General features: G+C 39.9%; 1 protein-coding gene across 2 annotated transcripts in view; it reads right to left on the bottom strand.

The window, feature by feature from the left end:
- Positions 1-1,984: 1,984 nt before the first annotated feature.
- nectin1a (nectin cell adhesion molecule 1a) overlaps positions 1,985-21,283 on the bottom strand; it is a 25,832-nt gene continuing 6,533 nt past the window's right edge. Inside the window, exons 2-10 of one of the 2 annotated variants that reach the window (XM_005754879.1) lie at positions 16,045-16,157; positions 9,560-9,818; positions 8,118-8,235; positions 7,709-7,890; positions 7,490-7,607; positions 6,478-6,629; positions 6,142-6,274; positions 5,978-6,038; positions 1,985-2,984 (exon numbers count right to left, since the gene is read on the bottom strand). In XM_005754879.1, the coding sequence (XP_005754936.1) occupies positions 2,670-2,984; positions 5,978-6,038; positions 6,142-6,274; positions 6,478-6,629; positions 7,490-7,607; positions 7,709-7,890; positions 8,118-8,235; positions 9,560-9,818; positions 16,045-16,157 (1,451 nt within the window). In that variant the 3' untranslated portion in view covers positions 1,985-2,669. Of the gene's footprint in view, positions 2,985-5,977; positions 6,039-6,141; positions 6,275-6,477; positions 6,630-7,489; positions 7,608-7,708; positions 7,891-8,117; positions 8,236-9,559; positions 9,819-10,461; positions 10,504-16,044; positions 16,158-21,283 lie in introns of those variants that run through there. The other variant, XM_005754880.2, reaches the window with a different exon arrangement.

The following is a 21,283-nucleotide window of genomic DNA, read 5'->3' as shown; positions in this document are numbered from 1 at the left end:
CCCAACAAGATATTAAGGTTCATAATAAATCAGAAAATGAAACCAAAAGAAAATAATCTGAGCCTGGTGCCACTCGGAGCAGTTTTGTTTTATGGAAGTACAACGTATGCATTTATATGCTTATTGTCTGAGAGCTTAATAGTAAATCTGATCAGATTTATGCAGAGGAACATGGCGTTCCCTTGGTACAATCAGAAACTGATTACAATATTCATCAACTTTAAAGCCCAGCGGCAGCAGCAGCAGACTCCTGAGTGAGTCGATGCACTCGCTTTCACTATAAAAACTGCAATTTGAAAGTAGCAGCTGACAAGGAGAGAGAGGGAGCTATGAGCCAGACGTAGAATCCATAATAGATCTGTTTTTTTAAACATCTAGATTGTAAATATAATGGCAATTATAATCTTCTGGGAAATAACATTAAATCAAAACACACAAATTAAGCATTAAAAAATGTTTTAATTAACATGGTTTAGGTAGTCAGTCAGTTAATGATAGTTAATGATACCAGTGTCAGAATGGTGAAGATTTAAGTGATTTAAGTATTCATGTTTAAAGCTGTAACATTGATGTTATTACTAAGCTAATATCCTGTTCCTTTCAGTGCTAAGCCTTGTTGGCCCAAATCCACATTTTAAATAAACAGGACTTCAGCATTAGGAAGCTAAAGTCTCATTTCTGGTTGTTCTTACAATTAGTGGGGCTGACACTTCTTGATCCCGCTGTTAATTTGCTTCTTTGAAATAATTAGCTAAATCCCTGAGGGATTTAAATCACAGAGTAAGTGCATAGTTGTGTACATGGGAGAGTTTGTTTGTGTGTGAAACTATCACACACAAACAAATTCAGTTACCCTTTCAGCATTGACAGGTTAAATTTTAATAACTTTTTATTCAGTCTCACTAGTTAAAAAGTAAATTGGTCACTAATGTTAGAGAGATTTTTTTTTTTAATCCAAAATGAAAGAAAGCCATTGCAGACTTCAGTGTTTGCAACACAATTATTTAAATGGGCCACCTACTTATAGAAACTTGATTAGGTAGATCTGTTCTATTGGTTAACTCAAAGATCTAATCAGCCAATCACATGGGAGCAACTCACTGAATTTGGGCATGTAGACACTGTCGAGATGACCTGCATTACAATGGAGTTGTAGGGTGAATAAAGTGACTTTGAACTTGGCACGTTTATTGGCTAGATGGACTGTTCTAAATATTTTAAGAAACTGCTGATCTTCCCGCACAACCATCTTTCTGTTTTACAGAGAATGACTAGAAAAAGAGAAAACATCCAGTGAGCAGCTGTTCTCCGAATGAAAATGCCTTATTGACGCCAGAGGTCAGAGGAGAAAGGCCTGACTGGTTTGAGCTGTTAGGAAGGCAAGAGTAACTTTAATAACCACTTGTTACAGCCAAGGTATGCAGAAGAGCGTCTCAGACTCACCAAACTGGACAACTGAAAATTTGAAAGATGTTGTCCGGTCAGAAGGGTCTCAGATGGTAGGGTCAGAGTTTAGTGTAGATAACGTAAAAGCATGAATCCATCCTGGATTTTATTAATGACTCAGACTGGTGGTGTGATGGTGGGGGATTTTACTTTTTGGGCCCTTAAGTGCCAACTGAGCGTCCTTGAAACACCGCAGGTTGTCTTTATAACCACAGTGTACCCATCGTCTTGAGGCTCCTGATTCCAGCAGGATAACACACCATTATTAGATTAATTAATTAAATAGAGCAGCTTTGGGATGGGTTGGAACCGGATATTCCCATCCTGGACCTGCAGCAAATCTGCAGCAACTGTGTGATGCTGCCATGTCGGTATTAACCAAAATCTCTGAGGAGTGTTTCCAGCACCTTGTTGAATCTGTGCCACGAAGATCTCAAACAGATCTGAATGTCAAAAGAGGGTCCTACCATCACAGCCATGTCGCGGTGAGTTTGTTTTATCCAGCTACTAGACTGTTGATGCACATTTATGTGATCATTTTTATTTAAATGCTACAAATTCAAATTCATCAAACAACCAGTGTCAATGAATGCTAAAACCCACAGATACCACAAATAAAAACATCAACTTTACAAATCATCACATAATCTCCTCAGTAAATAAAAACATTTTTCTTTACATAGAAAAAAAGGTAGATTATACAAAATACAAGCACAGGAGTAGTATTACATTAAACCAAGAGGTAAAATCAAAAGGTAATATCTGTTGTTTCACGGGATGAAGACAATGGGAATCAAATATCAAGTAGGAAACTGTATTTTCTTTTTCCTCTTTTTTTTTTTTTTTTTTTCCTTTTTTTTTTTTTACAAAATGATGCTATAGAGGATAAAGTAAGTAATCAACCACATCAAGAGATAACCCCATCCATTCAGTTTGATATAATCAAAATCTAATACAACCATGAAATAGACATTTTTCAAGAGAAATTCAATTCACCTTTAAGGGTCACAGCCTTCCTTTTTTCATTGAACAAATAGAGCACAATAAATCAGGACAAAGAGAGAAAATGTTTCCAAACTGGCCTTAATTCAAAGTCCAATAGCCAAACCTTTATTGTCCTTATCCTCAGTGGTGCAGAGACACTGCCCCATAGTCCAGTCAGGTTAAATATGTTTGGGGTTTTTTTTGTTTTTTTTCATTCGTGTCGTTTCGCTGATGTCGTTTCAGACATACTGCTCTTTGGGAAAAGTGTACGCTGCTACTCCTGGGGGAGGAGAGGACAGACCTGGTACAGAGGGGTATTTAAAGATGGCAGTGGTGTGGGAAGGAGGAGAGAAGGTGTTTCCTGATGCGGCGGTGCTGCTGATGGTCGTTGCAGGGTTTGGAGGAGTAGAGTGGTAGGGGTGCTGGGGAAGAAATGTAAGAGGAGGGTTGATTGGAGGGGAGTAGGGCTCTGGGTAATCCTCTTTGTTACAGGCCAGTCTGTAGCTCACATAGTCAGCTGTGCTTGGAAGCTCTTCGTAAAACCGTGCTGAATGCTGTGAAGAAAGGAGGCGTGTTTATTAAAGATCTACAGTATTGTGAGTCGTGAATCATCTGTGGGGGGGTTTAAATTTCACTACACTGAAAAAAAGGGATTTCCCATCTCTTGGATTTATGTAAGCATCTTGCGTGTATTCAACACAATTGCCTGATGCTTTAAAGTGAAGTGTGGATATAGTGTAGAAACTGCATTATATGCAGAGATGGTATATTAAATTGTTCATATCATGTTCGAGTGAGTAAGTAAGTCAATAATATAGCAATGTTAAATCTCGCGACACTGCATGTGATTTCATCCTGACGGCTTTGGATCGTGGTTTGAGGAAGGCATCCATCTCAGTCAAGTCGAGCAGCCGCTGAAGGCTGGGTGATTGTTACATTTACAAAAGTCTAACTTGTAATTTGAACAAAATAATTTCATGTTTCTATGGTGAACGTAATTAAATCATGTAGGATTTGTATGAAATTCAACACCTTAATTTGTTCTTGTTGAGATGACATGATACAATCTAGAAAGAGTGGCTAGTTGCTGGACTTATGAAATTCACAAGATCACATGAGATTTCAAACTTTTGTCAATTTTGTTGTCTCACAGCAAGAAGGTCCTGGGTTCAAATCTGCAATCTGGTTAGTTTGCACTGGGTTCTCTCTGGGTATTCTGGTTTCCTCCCACAGTTAAAAATCATGCAGTTATTAGAGTTAGGTTAATTCCAAATTGCCCATGAATGTAAATGGTTGTTTGTCTCTATGTGATAGACTGGTGAGCTGTCCAAGGTGTACCCTGCCTCTTAATCTATCACTTCAGGGTTATGCCCCAGCCACCCCTCCAACTTGTATAAAGATAGGAGGAAGGTAATTGCTGTAAATCCATTTAATGTTTATGTTAACCAGACTCTAGACTTTGTTGAACATTATATAATATGAAGATAACATGTAGTATTTAAGTGACCACATAGTACTGGGGTAAAAGCTGTTGAATAGTTTTGGAATAAAATGACAAAATTGTGAACGATTAAAATATTCCAGGAGTTCAACTTACTTCATCTACACATGTTTCAATCCTGTTTAATCAACACAAAATGCACAGGTTTATTGAATATGAATAAGTTATGTTGATTTAACTAAGTTGTTTAAGTTTCTGCCAAAGCAAAACAACTGTGTGCCACCAATGTCCACTATTGAATTAAGTAAATCCAACATGGTCTTTTTTTCAGTGAAGGAAGATGGGAAACAGGTACAAACTTACATGGAAATACATAAATAAGGCATATAAGGCAAAAACAGAGTTTGTACAATTCTAATAAGATTTACAGTCAGTATTTAGTATGACTGCGTTTACTCTTCAACATAGCGTGAACACTCTCAGTCAAGCTTTATTGTAATTTCCTTAATTAGTCTTCAGGAATAATTCTTTAAGCTTCTTGAAGGGTACTCAAAGCTCTTCTTTGGATGTCGGCTGGCTTTTCCTCCGTTCTCTGTCAGGATGACCCCACGCGGCTAATGCTGATGTCCAGGGTCTGGGGAGGACAATCCATGACTGATAGTGCTCCGCTGTGTTTTTCTATCCAGGTATGCTTTTGATAGAATTGGAAGTGTGTTTGTGGTCATTTGCTATGTTCATGTTTTTCTATCTACTATAATCTATGTTCACCACTGGCTGAAATGCAGCTTTGAACCGTGACAGAACCTCCACAATGTTTTACAGATGGCTGAAGACAGTCACTGTACCTCTATCCTGGCCTGATATCTAATGACATTTTTAAATTTGACACTGATTTTCAGGCCAGTTCTTGTGTAATGTGGCATACCGCCACCCTTTTCTCCCTGTTTCCCTTCATTAAGAATAGCTTCTTAACATCCACACTTCCACTGAGACCAATCCTGATGAGGCGTCAGTGAACAGAAAACTATTCAAGAGAGGGGCCAGATGCATCTCTCAGCTCCTGTGTCATGTTTTTGCTGGATTTTTCTTCCTGTTTCTTAAGAAAGCGGCGTCAGATACTGTTTATCTGCTGTAAATAGTTTTCAGGTCTTCTGTTGTCTTCCACTTGTCCAGTTACTTGAAATTTCCTGAGAATATACTGCACACCAATCAAAGTTTTTGGCTAAAACCTATTTGGGGATCATCTAGATGCCAAATTACTATTTTATGCCTGTCAAACTGTGTTAAGGTTGACATTCAAATAACTAAATTGAGGGGGGGCTGCTGGTAATAAAGTGTCTAACAGTACAATTTAAAATTGGTTCTTTCTTTTGAACCAGTGTGTACACTCAACACTGGTTTATCCCTTGAGTTAAGTGACTTTTTTTAAGCTTGAATGACTCAGTCGGTGTTAAGTGGTTTAACAAACAAACAAATAATTCCTCTAAAAATGGTCATGAACAGTGGAAAAAGCAGCAAAGAAAAGCTTTAAAAGGCCTTTATGAACCTGGAAAACTTGCTCAAGCCCACTGGCTGTGGAACAGTTTACCACTACAATTACGTTTGCTTGACTCTGTGGATTCTTTTAAAAAACAGTTAAAAACTCTTCTGTTCAAACAAGCCTTTTGTTGATCTACATATTTTATATTTTTTACATTTTTTACATTTTATCTTTTACATTGTATATAATGTCTATTGAATTTATTGTTTATTTTAATATTTGTGTACAGCGCTTTGTGATTGTCTGTCTGTGAAAAGCGCTTAATAAATAAAGTTTACTTACTTACTTACTTACTTACTTACTTACTTAAAAAAACAAGTCTGTCTTCTTGGAAGGAAAACATGAAGAAATAAGGGGTAATTGTATCTAAGCTAGTACAAATCCTGAACTATAGGTACATACTTTACGACATAAAAGTCCTCACTGAAGTTTCTGTCCTCTCAGTAGTGGCCCGGAACAATTTTATTTTTATTTCTATTTTATTAGTGGATTAGCCAAATCCCTGTGGACATTTTACAAACTTTTTAAATATGTGCTATCTAAATTCCACTCAGTGCAAACGTTACCTGGACGTCATCTGCTGGCCTTTTTCTTATTGGCTGGGACAATTTTCTGGATGGAGAGTCACTGATCAAGCAGAAAACAAAATAAGTGATGTATTAAAGGTTTTAAACCGTGTCGTAAAAAACAGGCACGTGTGAAGCAAAAAGATGGAGAGCTGTTTACGTACGAGGCGTCGTACTTTCTACTTCTTATTTTAAGCACCAGGACTGTGATAGTAATGCCCAGGAGCACTCCAGCAGCCAATAATAAGGCGATTACGCTGATGACATCACTCGTTGCGATCTGCGGTAATGGTTTTTCTGCAGAAAAAAAACCCCCAACAACACACTTTTAAGGAAAAGCTCCAAAAACTGTGCAGCACAGAAAATTTGAGTGTAAAGCAGTCACAGTAAGCAAAACCTTGTTTCTGAAGGAGTGTTATATATTACTATTATTAATAGTAAAGCATTAACAATATCAGAAGTAGTAATGTTGAATTTCAGACAAATTCATGTAATCTTACCTAAAACGCTGACCTCCACGGAGCCCGATCTTGTCCCGATGCTGTTCGTTGCATCGCACACGTAGATTCCTTGCAGGTCATATGTGACCGGCCCTTTAAAGGTAAGGACGTTGTCTCGGATCTCAGCATTGCTCGGGATGGTGCCATTAATCCTGAACAGTACACAGTGGTGTGAAATCAAAGTTTACAAACCCAGGAGTACACCACAAAACAGAAGCTACAAAAATATATAAAGCCGTTAGGAATAATAGACTCCTGTGTAACTGATAAAGTACGACCAGATATTACAATGTTTCTTAGACACTCAGCAGCAGCTGTTAGGCTTTAACTTTTTAATTATGAAGCGGATTCTGATCTCCCTATGTGGAAGCTAAATTATAAAAACACCTTCTGTTCTTATAAGCCTCACTACCACTATTTGCCACTGGATATGAAATCTCCCAGGAAAATGAAGGCTTGTTGAATCAAAACAGGTTTCTCCTTGAGCTATCTGGAGCTAAAACGGTGACTAGTAGGACAACAGAGACCACTACGTAAACTCTCCCCAGAAAAGGAAGAAAGAATGCTTTTATTGTAGGAAGCTAAAAGGGAAAGAAATAAAACCAAGAGGGAACCTCACTTCAGGGCTTGCAAGAGTTTAAAAGTTACATTCAGTCTATATTATTTGAACTGGTTCTTTATATAAAAGCCTGCTTACATCGCTGTGGGACAGGGTTTCTGTGACAACTAAAAATATAGCTCTTGAATGAGCTGTTAGGTCGGCCATTACACCCAAGATGGCATAAAAATGAGCTAAACTGAATTAAATTGACACTATTGTAATTTGGTCAATAGTATAAAGGGTTTACATGGTGTTTGTGACTATTAATCAGTCAAATGGCAGTTTAATATAATGCACAAGCAGAAGCTGGAATCACACTCAGACACCACGCTGGCGAAGCCAGTGAAAATGATCTGCTCTCTGCTGCATGAGTGCTGAAAGTAAGAAAATAAATGTTAGAGCTATACTCACACTCTCCACTGATACAGAGAGACGGCCGGGTTGGCATCAGCTATGCAGCTCAGCTGAACATTGTCTCGGTTCAGGTACCAGTTTCCATCAAACCCATCCACTAAAACATCTGGCTCATCTGGTGCACACATGCACAAACATTTAGCTGGCAATACTATCACAACAAAAGCTCTCAGTGCCTGTACTGTCATGTGGTTGTTAGGTTTAAAAGAGGCCTACACTGAATATCGAGGGTGACGCTGTCAGTGTAGACTTCCTCGTTGTAGGTGGTGACGCAGGTGAGTGTCTCTTTGTGCGTTTCTTTGCTGGGCACCAAAATGTAGTCGCTCTGAACCGTGAATGTCCCGTCTGAGTTCCTGTACTCTCGGGTGGTCACTTCTCCAGGTACCCTGGTCTCCCACCTGCTCACATCAGTGAGGACTTAATGGAGATGCACAAATACATGTGTATGCAGTAAATGTAACCTAAATGTTTATTTTAGTGGACAAAAAGTAGAAGTTTTTAAAAAGAGGAAAGCATGGAGATGAGACAGATTTAGCAGTAACACTCTCATTATCTGAAGATGACAAAGGCAAACCTTAATCAGAGGACAGCACGCTGTGAAAAGGAAAAGTGAATTCCCACACACCTGATTGTACCGGGTGGCTTTCCATTGGAAGAGACGCAGGTAGCCACTGGAGTTTTTAGGTTGGATGAACGAGCCACCAGTGTTGGTGTGGACAGACTCATCTGAGTTGTTGGGCGAACTGTGAAAATGTAATACAACACAATGTTTGATGAAAGTGCTGATAAGTAAAACTATGGCTTTGACCTTATATAAACTGTATAGACAAAAGTACCGGGCCACACGTTACATGTACAGGAGCCATGAAGCTCCCAGCACACAGTTTTTGTGCTGATGTTAATGTAAGAGGAGGTTTGGAGCTCTGCAGTTACTGAGTCAGCAACTTTTACGCACTATGGAGCTCAATACTCAGCGACTTGTGATTCTTTACGTCACAGGTGTCGAACTCCAGGCCTCGAGGGCCGGTGTCCTGCAGGTTTTAGATGTGTCCTTGATCCAACACAGCTGATTCAAATGGCTAAATGACCTCCTCAACATGTCTTGAAGTTCTCCAGATGCCTGCTAATGAAGTAATCATTTGATTCAGGTGTGTTGACCCAGGGTGAGATCTAAAACCTGCAGGACACCGGCCCTCGAGGCCTGGAGTTCGACACCCCTGCTTTACGTGGTCTGGCTCTTTTTTTCCAGAGTTGCTGTGTTTCCTAAACACCTTAAGAACAACCGATTCTTTCACAAATGTTTGCAGAGGCTAAGTGTATGGATGAAAACACCTGAATTCAACGATTAAGCGAAAGCTTTCGTTCATATAGCGTATCGACAGCAGTCACCTGAAAGCTGGTTTACACTGTATATTTAGGAAAGTAACAAAATCAATCAAGAAAACTTCTGTTATATGAATGAAGAAATGAGTGCGACAGTGCATTCTCGACCTTGAAAAAACACTAAACTTGTTACAGATGAATAAAGAACCGCCTAGTAAAACAGGATTTTTTTTTTAAACGGTGCACTGATGATACTTTTTTATTTATTTAGGCCAAACAAAATTATGAAATAGTTGGGTTGTTTCTTGATTTGAATATGATGTCTTCAAATGTCCTGGCATGTCTGACTGTGAGTGTTCAGATAATCAAAAAACTCTGTAATAAGCAGCTTAAAGGACGGTGGGACTGTTGATATTTTTAAGAGAGCAATACACTGGCACTCTAAATATTCAAATAACCAAATCCATCATCTCTGACATTCATATTGGTTTTCCTGCTGGCAGATACATGATGACAGCGATTGATGTTGTCTGTTAAAATTAGAGAAATATGAGGAGTAGATGCATTTGAATATGGACCTCACGTTACAAGTTTTTGTTCATGAATCTACAGTTTCTAAAGTCCTGAACCTTTTATGCTTATCATAACTCTAACAATTTTACGTCCAGCATCTCCTGTCAAGGATGGAGGATGACAATCCACCTGTGCTACACCGACAGATCATCCATCAAAGGTCTGCCTTACCGTAGACAGTCAGGTTCACTGTGTTCTCTCGGTTTCCTGCGGGGAAGGTGGTGTATTCGCAGATGTAGGTGGCCTCATCAGAGAGGCGAAGTGAAGAGAAAGTGATGGTGGTGTCTTCAAGAGTGGGAGTTCGTCGCCTCACCGCTGCGTTCTTGAAGGTAACGCGGTCCCTGTAGGGCGGGGCCACAGACACACCCAGGGATGGATTTGCTATTGCCACGTTCTGCTTTGTGCCGTTCACCAGTTTCTGCCATGTTACCTAAAGAAAGAAGGATGATTCATGATGGAGAAAAGATGTCTGACATGACGGAGAACATCATACTGCTCAAGTTTGAAAGATCTTAGATGAGCCACAGATGTCACACAACAAATATGATTTGAGGCAACATTCCTATTGTAGGAAATGAGTTTATCCCACTTGGGTCAGGCCCATCATTTTTTAGACAGTGGCACACGTTTTGTAATTGTATCCCTGTACATCATAACGTATTTAAAATTAAATCAAATCAGAAAAGATAGATTAAAAAATCTTTATTTGCCACATACTAGAGACATTGAGCAGCGATTAGAGTCAAAGCTAAATAAAACAAAGATCAATTAAGGGGCAATATTTCAAGTTATTCCAAGTTTAAGGAACAGCAAGTCACTGTAAATTACTATAAACACTTAAATAACTATAGTATGAAAACATATTGCATGCTATGGAAATGTTTATTACACTTGTGTGTATTTTAGTCAGTCCTTATTTTGTTTCTTGCCATCATTCTGATTGTGGCAGGAGAGAAGCTGTAGTGGAAGTGTGCTGTGTCTGCTGTGCTGCGTCTCAGGCTGTGTGCTGATTGTTTTTTTATTGTTATTAAGGATGGGGATGTCTCTGATGATATGAAGTGCTCTTATCTTACAGTGGTTTGTTTCATTGATGGAAGATGAAGCCTTATAATCCCTCTGCAGTCTTTATGACTCTCTGGAGAGCCTTCCTCTCGGCCTGGGTGGTGTTTCTGTACCAGACAGTAATGCCAGGAGTCAGGATGCTGTCCATCAGTTCTCTGTAAGCTTGAGTCAGGGCATGAATGCTCACTTCTGCCTTCCTGAGCAGCATGATGAAATAAAGCTGCTGCTGCTGGAGTTTTTTCACTGTTGCTGTGATGTTTACAGTCATAGTCAATGTCACATGAAAACCAAAGAACCTGTGGCTGTCGGCTCTCATTACCTCAGTCCTATTGATGGCTATAGAAGAGGGGGGTGTTTTCTGAAGTCTGCAATTATTTGATGTTTTTTTTATGTTAAGGAGGAGGAGGTTATTCTCCTCTCTGTAGACATTGTTTTTAACCAAGTCCCTATATGCAGACTCATCCCCCACCTTTTATGAGCCCGAGGATTGTGACGCCATTAGCGTACTTGATGATGACAGTGTTGTGAAGAGTTTAGTGCTGAGACAACAGCCCTGTGGTGATCCTGTGCTGATTGTTAGCTCAGAGGAGACTCTGCTCCCCATCCTCACCACGTGGTCAGTCTGTTAGGAGGTCCAAAATCCAGTTAATAATCTGGATCCAAATAATCAGGATGTGATCAAAATATTCAATAACATTACATTAACTGTTAACTAAACCCATTTTACATAGTGCCCCATTTTTCCAGGAACAACACCCACTGAACAACTTAGCGGTGAGAAGTAGGGCTGGGCGATATGACCCAAAATTCATATCTTGATATTTTTTTAAAGCCATAAAGTAAGAACAAAAAGAGAGTTCTTAGTCAAAGCTGTGTCCCAGATGTCACACGGGCACTTTTATTAACATACAGCATAGATGTGCATGAAAAAAAATTACTCAAAAATAAATTGTGAGCATTTATTAAATAATAAGGCTCCATAAATAAAAGAAAACTATGTTGGTTTTGTGTATAACAAAGCGCTCACAATTGTGCAGTCAAAATATAAACTAAAAGATGCTGAGCATAATAACAAAGAGACAGATTTCACAGCTGCTCTGTTCCCAACTTCTACTGCATGACTGACAGCCTGGAGTTTGAAATCCGCTTCGTAAGCATGTCTCTTAACAGGTGCCATTTATGGTCCTTATACACACACAATACGGTAATATTACGTTGAAGCAGAGTACGTATTAGTGATGTGCGATACCACTGATTTCCTTTCCGATCCGATACCAAGTAAAATTCAGGGTGGTATCGACGATACTGATCCGATACCGATACTTTGTACAAAAACGTATTTTATTTACTGTATCTCAAATTTAAGTGTCATAATGATTAAAGGACAACAGATTACTTGTTCTTATCACTTAATAATGCAGAGTTAATCATATAGAAATAAAAAAAACTGAAGTTATGCGCTATTTGAACACCTTGCATGCCTGCAGCACTAAAGGACTCCATGAGACGTCTGTCTCGCCCTAGCAGCACCTGTCTCTCTCCTCCTCTTCAGTTCGCCTCAACATACGCTCGTCATATTCTGTGATATGATTTACTCTGAGGTGTTTGACAAGGTTAGTGGTGTTGCCACAACACCTCACTTTTTTGCCACATGTATCGCAAACCAGCTCAGCTGTTTGTGGAGGTAAAATACGTCCGCACATGACTCCAATTACGCTCAGCCATTGTTGTGAGTGCGCACGCCAAGGGGCTGCAGACATTTATGCAGCTGTATTTCGCACATTACTATGAAAGGCGGAAGAGGAAGTAGTTCCTTCGAATGTAGACAATCTGAATGATATAGTTACTTTCCACTGTGTTCATGTTAATGGTAAACTACAAATTTACCCTAAATTACTAAAATATCGATATTTTAATGTGAGAATCGATTCTAAAACATAAATGACTGGTATCGGAGGAATCGATATTTCAGGATCGATCCGCACATCCCTAGTTCGTATTACTACGCGAGGCTCCTCGGTAGCCGTAATGCTCCGACAATCCATCAAGCGGTGCAGCTCCGTAGCTTACCAAAGTCGTACTAAAACATTTTTTGACAGATTGCTGAGCGCTGTGTACCACATAAAATCGGTTCGTGGTCATCAAGCACAACCAGAATTCATACAAAAGGCGCACTGTCAACTTTTAAAGAGAATGAAAGGATTTTAGGCCGTGCAGCCCCTGTGGGCTTCATGGCGTTAGCGTGGTTAGCTCGTTAACACGTTGACGCCGTCCAGCCCCACGCACAGAGCGATGCGCAGTAACTCGTTAACGGAGATTTGCCATTTTGTCGCTGCCTGCAGGTGAAGCGATGGGGAAGGAGGGGGAGTTGTGTTCAGTGAAGGAGAGGCGAGGCCGAGTAACGTTGCGTAAAGACAAAAGTGGACGAAAGAGAGGCAAACTTGTGGCTCCACAACTATAATTATAACGTAACATAGACTATATCGATATAAAGGATATTGTCACATCTTATCTCGTATAAAAATATATCGATATTTTTAAACAACTCCCAGCCCTACTAAGAAGTACTAATAAATTCAGGAGACTAAAGGTCTGAAGTTAATTTCAATATGCTCTCAATATGAGGTCCAAAGAGACGCTAATGGGGTGAAATTAGGCAGGAAAGACAAAAGACAGGAGAGAAACTTAAGAAGTGTCTAAAATTAGCTATTTGAAAGACACTGGCCAATTCAGTAACACCAAACAGGAACACAAGTGACCTGGATGACTGTAGAGTTGTTTTCCTGTTTATTACAAAGTCAAGAACAATCTCAAGGTGGTATGCTTATTACAGTCAAACTCTATGAACTAGAGTCACCTTTCAGGATGTCTGCAACGCTCATTGGACAGATTAAACTAAGACTGGCTTTAACCAGAATAATGGGAAAAGAAAAGTAGGGAGAAGGAAAGAAAGAGCTCATTATCCGAAGCACACGAGATTCTCACACACCTGCTAGGTCAGTGTGTGAGGTTGTGGGCAGGTATGGCTGCCAAACGGACAGCTTCACTGGTGTTTATTTATAATGTGACTGCTGGCAGAAGTAGCAGGATGAATTTCGAAATGACACTTTCTGATTTAATCAAATGCAGTGCAAAAAGATAATGACCCCAAAATGACTGAGCCAATTAGCCCATATGGAAAAGAAATAGTAAAAACATATATGATTTGCTCATGAAAGTGGCCACTTTCATGAGTAAATCATATATAAATCATTTAAGGCTTACATGATTTACTCATGAAAGTGGCCACTTTCTCATTACTTTCATATTTTTTTTTAGTAAGTATACAAAACATACAAGTTTCATTATATAAATTTTCAAGGGATCTTATATGTGTTTTCACTCTTGTATGCTTTTCATACAAGTTTCATACAAGACAGATAAAAACTTTATAAGATTTATATATATCTTTTCCATATGGGAGTTGACCACACTCCACTAAGCATGTCTGTCGCTTACTAGCAATAAAACTGAATTTAGAAATACACATAAACAAGCAGCAACCTGATAAAGCATCTCAGAGGAAGAAAATCAGCATTTGGTTTCAGTCATGGGCTGCAAATGATTTACCTTCACGTGATTACAAAAATCCATCCATCCGCTTATCCTTTTCAGGGTCACGGGGGGCACTGGAGCCTATCCCAGCTGTCATAGGGCGAAAGGCGGGGTACATCCTGGACAGGTCGCCAGTCTGTCGCAGGGCTAACACATAGGGACAGACAACCATTCACACTCACATTCCCACCTAGTGGCAATTGGGATTATCCAATCAACCTATCCCCACAAGCTGCATGTCTTTGGACGGTGGGAGGAAGCCGGAGTACCCGGAGAGAACCCACGCAAACACAGGGAGAACATGCAAACTCCACACAGAAAGACCCCGGCCTGATGGTGGAATTGAACTCAGGACCTTCTTGCTGTGCGGCAACAGTGCTAACCACCGTGCCACCGTGCTGCCTTGATTACAAAAATCCATGAGCGTAATTATGACAGTTTGCTCAGTTAACTTTGAACGTGGGGTTAAAAAAATGTCTGTAATTCTTAACTGTACCTCAAATGCATCTTGACTTATTCATTTAAATATAACTATGATGGGGAAGAGACGGAAAGTTGTGAAAACTCCACCACTTTCCAAATACCTCTGTGGAACAGACTGCATTTAGCAGTGTTTATTTATTTGTTTTATTCAACCAAATACAGATTTCAAATACAGATTTAGATTGACTTCTTACTACAGAGACAATGTTGTAAGGATAAAAAGCAGTTTACAAAACTGACATCTTATCTTATTGTTAAATGTTAGTGCATTTCTACTATTTGTGAAAACCACCACTGAGAAATCCATGTAAGAACCTGTTCTGTGTCGTAATAAATACTTGTACTATAAACGTAATGGTTTCAGTGGCAAAACTGCTGGTTCAGCTCTTCAAATTTGAGTCTATGTATTCCTGTTTTTGCTCTCTATGGTGGATTTAATTTGAACATCCATATACAGAAGAAATAGTTTCCTATTTCCATTGAAATTAGTGCATGGAGATTTTCAACAAGACTCTCGTGGCTTGTTGATGAATTGAAAACATGTTTTTAAAATATTATAGCTTTTCAACATCGTGTTGCCGTGGTTACCACCAGCGCCTCACATCCCTCTGCACTCTTGGATCAAACCTGATGGTCAGTTTGAGGAATTTTTTATGTGGGGTTTTTATGTTTTTCTTAGCTTGCATGGAGGTTCTCAGGTCTCCTCCCAAAGATCCAAGTCATATGTTAGCTTAACTGGTGAGTTTAAATTAGCTATAGGTGAGGATGTGAGAGTAAGTGGCTGACAAGGGTGTTACTTTGGTGCTTGCTTAATGTCAGCTGGAATAGACTCCAGCCTCTCATGACCCTGGTTGGATAACCGCTTTAGAAAATACATCGAGGTTTACTATTATTACTATGTCCACCATGCTTGCATGCAAAGGCGAATTACTCCAGGTTTTACTGGATTTGTGTCCCATTTACTAAAATGTTTAAGAGGCTGTTTCTAAAAACTTTATTTTAAGAGTTTATCATACCTCTGCTAACTCTACTTTTAGCCTTAGTTTTGCGAATATAGTTGTGGTTTTGTCATCTCAGTGATAATTATTATTTGTCTGTTATATCCATCCATCCATTTATCGATCCATTTTTAGTGTCACAGGGGGGACTGGAGCCAATCCCACCTGTCAAAGTCTTTAATTCAATTTTGAAGACTGCCAATAATAGTCATTTAATAGTCATTTAAAGGTGCTCTATTTGGAAGGTAAACACCCTCCAATAATAGAAGGAAAACGCTAACAACCAGACGATCAACACTGAGCAAGCATTTAGTGACAGCTGGAAGGAAAAAGTAGCTTTTCACCGGAAGAAACCTGCAGTAGAACCAGGCCCAAGTAGAGGCAGCCATCTGCCATCCTTGATGGGAGGGTGACAAATGAGGCACCCCCTGGACCAGATATACTGTGTTTTTGTGATTTAGTACGTTTTGGACCATATACACTTGGCATAGTACATTCATTTAGGTGAGCAATTAATACCTGGGAGATTTTGACAGGCGGAGAGCTGTTAATGAACCGGCACAGCAGATCCACCCTTGAGCCAACATACCCTGACTTCCCATCATCCATTTCCACAGTCTGTCCATTTATTCCTAGAGGAGAAGCAGAAGAGGTTAAAGACACGCAAACACTCCCATGAACAAACACACAAACATACACGCTGACAGCGTTAGACTGGTGTGCTTTAAGTTGTTCACACTCAGCAAATATGCTGAGCTCATAAAGTGAGCTGAGCTGTGAGAGGTGATTTCAGCAGCGTAACGGGTCAGCTGAGGTCGAAGGTTGTGGATTAGAGAGAGATAAAAATAAGCGTGATTTGTTACTTTTCCCACTGACTTACTGATCCCCTTCAACAAATCCAACACAGAGCCACACCCACCACATACACAAGTACAAGTTAGTTAGTGGAACTTACTAACTAACCAAACCATCATTCTACATTAGACACCGTAGACATAATTTGCACATGGAGGGGTTTCCGTGTTTGAAATAATTTAAAAAAGAAGAAAACAAACAAGATCACGAGGTGCCATATTTCATTCTGCAGGCCATTATTTTCATGTTATGAATAGAGCCCATTAGATGCTTTAGTTTACTTTTTATCATAGAAAATTAATTAATTAATAAATCAGTTCTTGGAGTGTATACAGTACTGTATGAATATATGGTTATGGACTTGTAGTCTAAAGCACTTTGAGTAGTATCATTAGAAAAATAATTAGAACTTTAAATAAAATCTATCTTCATCAGTTCCCTGCCTTTGGTTATCTTAGTCTAGTTAGTTTTGGTTTCCTTATTTACTTTGGACGTATTATCAGCTTAGCTTGGTGACTCCTTAAGAATAACCATTTACAAATTCACCTAATAAGTGAAACATCCCCAGGCATGCAAAAATAGGCGTGCAGTGTAAAAATCCAAATTAAATATGCAGCGCTACCAGCTGCATATTTACCAGCTTTTGAATAAGGGAGCAGCTCAGAATAGGATCTAATAACTTTCGTATTTGCTTGTAAGTTTCCATCATTGTTTTATTAAAAGCTTACTTTCTGTTTGCTCTATTCTTGCCAGTCTCAGAGTGTGTGCATTTGGATCTATTGAAGTAGTAGAACTGAGCTTTAATTTCAACTGTCTGTTTATGATTAAAGAGGTGGCTGTGAATTAGGAAGTAGAGTGGGTTTATGATAAAGATACTAACTGATAGGACTGAATACAGCTTTGTGGTTCTCCCGAGGGCTCGAATAGTGCTCCGGTGATATTTGCTGCGTTACTACTCCTGGACTGCACTGTCTTGTTACATGCTTTATTATTGCTGTGCTAACAACACACAGTTGTATCTCTAATTTAATTCCAGAGATCTTGCTGATGTAGACACAGTTCATTACCAACATAAAGTGAACTCCAGAGCATTGTTCAAACTCAATTGCCTCAATCAGGACTGTTAAGAATCTTTTCAAATAGTTTGACCACTCTCTGAACTTTAAGCATCATGGGAAATCACTCACTTAGCACTGAAAATCTCCAGCAAAGCAAAATTGCAAGGGCTCAGATTTAAGGCCTAAGACCAAGATAACCAGAAAACTGATTTGCAAAACTTTTAACCCCTATAATTTGTTGGACATGTCTTCATATATATGTATTAAAATGCTGCAACTGAATTTGTTGGGTTTTGAAAAGCACATACTAAGGACTGATTTTTTTAAAAATGGGATATGGAAAAAGTTGCTGGTATAAACCTCACAGTTTGTTTGTTTTTTTCATAGGCTGTTACATTATCCATCTATTCACTTCCACTTATCCTTTTCAGGGATGCTGGGGGTGCTGGAGCCTATCCCAGCTGTCGTAGGGCAAGAGGCAGGGTACACCCTGGACAGGTCGCCAGTCTGTTGCATGATAAAGTGTGTAACAAGACTAAAAAATATCAGAGCTGAGCGAAGCTGAGTCTTTCTGAAGTAAAGATGGGGAGGCATTTCTACCACTCTGGGTAAGAGTTTGCGACCAAATGCTTCAACGACTGATGAATAGCATTTCTCAACATAACATCAGAGCTGGTTTGGGAATTTCATTTTACTGTGCATAAAATCATCAAAAGACTCAGAAAATCCAGAGATCACCAGAGTCTGCAATGGAAATCACTGCACAGACTCTTTAACGGCTCACAGTTCAAAAGCCAGCAAACGCGATGGTATGGAGGAACATGGTTGTTTGTTGGCTCACTGTCATCCAGTGAAAACATTTGGAGCATCATGAACAAGAAAATACAACAAAGGAGACAAACTGAGCAGCTACAATCCCACAGGCACTCACTGGATTTTGTTAGGCACACCTGTTCGTCTAACAGATGATTATGCAATACAAAGGGGAGAATTTGTAATTAAAGAATAGATAGTAGCATCTCTACTACATCTGGTTTCTGGCAAATCAAATGGTAACATTAAGGGCAATAATTCAATAATTCTGTTCTATTTATTTAATGCTAATTCACAACAACTGTCACCTAGTGGCACACAAAAGTCACTTTATTATGTACTGCTTGTTAACTCAAATATCTAACAGCCAATGAAATTGCAGCAGTTAAATACACTGAAGTATGATTAAGACCACCCGAAGTTCAAATCGAGCATCAGAATGGGAATGAAATTTGATTGGTCTAAGTATTTCAAAAATATATTGGGATTTTCCCACGCCACCATTTCTAAGGATTATAGAGAATGGTCTAGAAAAAAGAAAATATCTAGTGGGAAAAAGCGTTGTTGATGTCAGAGGTCAGATGGGTCAGGAGAGTAGCCAGACTGACTTGAGGTGATAGAAAGATAAGATAAGATAAGATGACCTTTATTAGTCCCACAGGTGGGAAATTTGTTTTGTTACAGCAAAAGTGCAAAGTTATGTAGCAGAAATTAGAAAACACTGGAATGCAATAAAATACTATATACAATAGAATAAAATAGAATAGAATAATATATACAATAGAATAAAATAGAAATACAAATGCTATATACAACTGAGTAAGAAAATACAAAAGTACAACTTCGTCAGAAGAAGAATTGTACAAGAATTGCACATATAGCAGTCTTATTGCACGTGTGAGGGTTTGATCAGCTGCAAAAGTCTTTGTTGTGGAGTCTGACAGCAGTGGGGAAGAAAGACCTGCGAAATCTCTCCGTCCCACACCGTGGGTGCCACAGTCTCCCACTGAAGTAGCTGCTCAGTGCTGTCAGAGTCTCCTGCATGGGGTGGGAGATGTCGTCCAACAGGGATGACAGCTTAGCCGCCGTTCTCCTGTCACTCACCACCTCCACTGGGTCCAGAGGGCATCCTAGAACAGAGCTGGCCCTTCGGATCAGCCTGTTCAGTCTCTTCCTATCCCCAGCAGAGATGCTGCCGCCCCAGCAGACCACACCATAGAAGATGGCTGAGGCCACCACAGAGTCATAGAAGGTCTTCAGGAGTGGGCCCTCCACTCCAAACGACCTGAGTCTCCGCAGCAGGTACAGCCTGCTCTGCCCTTTCCTGTAGAGGGCTTCTGAATTATGAGTGCAGTCCAGTTTGTTGTTCAGATGAACACCGAGGTACCTGTAGCTGTCCACAGCCTCAATGTCCATACCTTGGATGTTCAGTGGTTGCAGTGGAGGATGCTTGTGCCTGCGGAAGTCTACCACCAGCTCCTTGGTTTTACTGGCATTGATCTGGAGGTAGTTCAGCTGGCACCAGTCCACAAAGTCTTGAGTCAGTCCTCTGTACTCCTTGTCGTCCCCATCAATGATGAGGCCGACTATTGCAGAGTCATCAGAGAACTTCTGCAGGAAGCACTGGGTGGAGTTGTGGGAGAAATCTGCAGTGTAGATGGTGAAGAGGAACGGAGCCAGAACCGTTCCCTGTGGGGCCCCCGTACTGCAGACGACCCTGTCCGACACACAGCCCTGAGTCCTCACATACTGTGGTCGGTCGGTGAGGTAGTCCAAAATCACAGTGCTCCCAGCAGTCTCCAGGTGAGCGAGGGAACGATGTAGGAGGTGGATGATGGCATCATCCACTCCAATGTCAGGTTGGTAGGCAAACTGAAGTGGGTCCAGTGATGAGCTCACCAGGCAACAGTAACTCAAATAAGCACTTGTTACAACTAAAGTATGCAGAAGAGCACCCCTGAATGCACATCAAGCCTTGATGCAGATGGGCTACAGCAGCTTTAGACCACATGGGATGCCACTCCTAACAGCTAAGAACAGGAAAATGAGGCCATAATTCTTGTGTGCTCACCAAAACTTGGATAATAGAAAAAAAACGTTGTCTGGTCTCATGAATCCCAATCTCATCTGCAACATCTGGATATTAGCATCAAAAATTTTGCATAAATGAGCACCACGTGAGTCATTTAAACACCCCAGCCTGCTTGAGTAATGTTGCTGACCATGTCATCCCTTTATGACCTCAGTGTAGCCATCTTCCAGCACCTTGCTGAATCAGTGCGATCAGGAACTAAGACAGTTGATAAAGCAAAGGTAATTTGCTGTCTAATTTCACCGTCGTCTCTTAGCTATTTAATCAGTACCTAATTCAAATGTTCAATTTCAGCCGTTGCCAGACTGAATTTTAATTGTGAACACTGATTTGTGGGACACAAAATCACACAGATTTACAGAGAAACGGCTGTTGTCATTTTCCTGTCACGTTACAGAAACCAATCATGAAAAAGTGTATAAACTCAGTACTTGAATAGATTTGTTTGGTCTCATCATATACATCTGCAGAGAATTTAATAGGCTTTTGTGCATTTGCATGCAAACATGCACTCAAGAGCTTGGACAGATCTCTTAGGAGGACCCAACTGCACAATATGAACAAAATCTTTCCATGGTCAAACACAGCTGTGTGTTTTATGATATTAGCAAGTTTTGTATTAATGCTGGGGTTCACTGTGCTTTGCAAGCTCATTTTCATTAATGCATTGTGTGCTTTTGTGGGGGGTCTGTAGGAGGGGGGAAGGCCAGCAATGTCAGATTACAGCATTCAGGATATTAAAGTGCATTTGCATTACATAATTTATGACCCATTTACTACTGTACATATAGACAGCTCATCTTTATAACCTGCTTTGGTTGAAGTAATGCATAGTTATTTTCAGAGTCTGCTCTAAACTAACCATTTAGTCAAGACAAGAGTTATGTGGACGGTTTTACAGTAACTGGAGTCTCACTTTATATATATATATATATATATA

Source organism: Pundamilia nyererei, unplaced genomic scaffold, assembly GCF_000239375.1.
Source record: "Pundamilia nyererei isolate P.nyererei 1_Seehausen unplaced genomic scaffold, PunNye1.0 scaffold00719, whole genome shotgun sequence".
Taxonomy (NCBI): Eukaryota; Metazoa; Chordata; class Actinopteri; order Cichliformes; family Cichlidae; genus Pundamilia; species Pundamilia nyererei.
The sequence above is the reverse complement of the archived record's forward strand: the minus strand, read 5'-3'. Positions and strand labels throughout refer to the sequence as shown.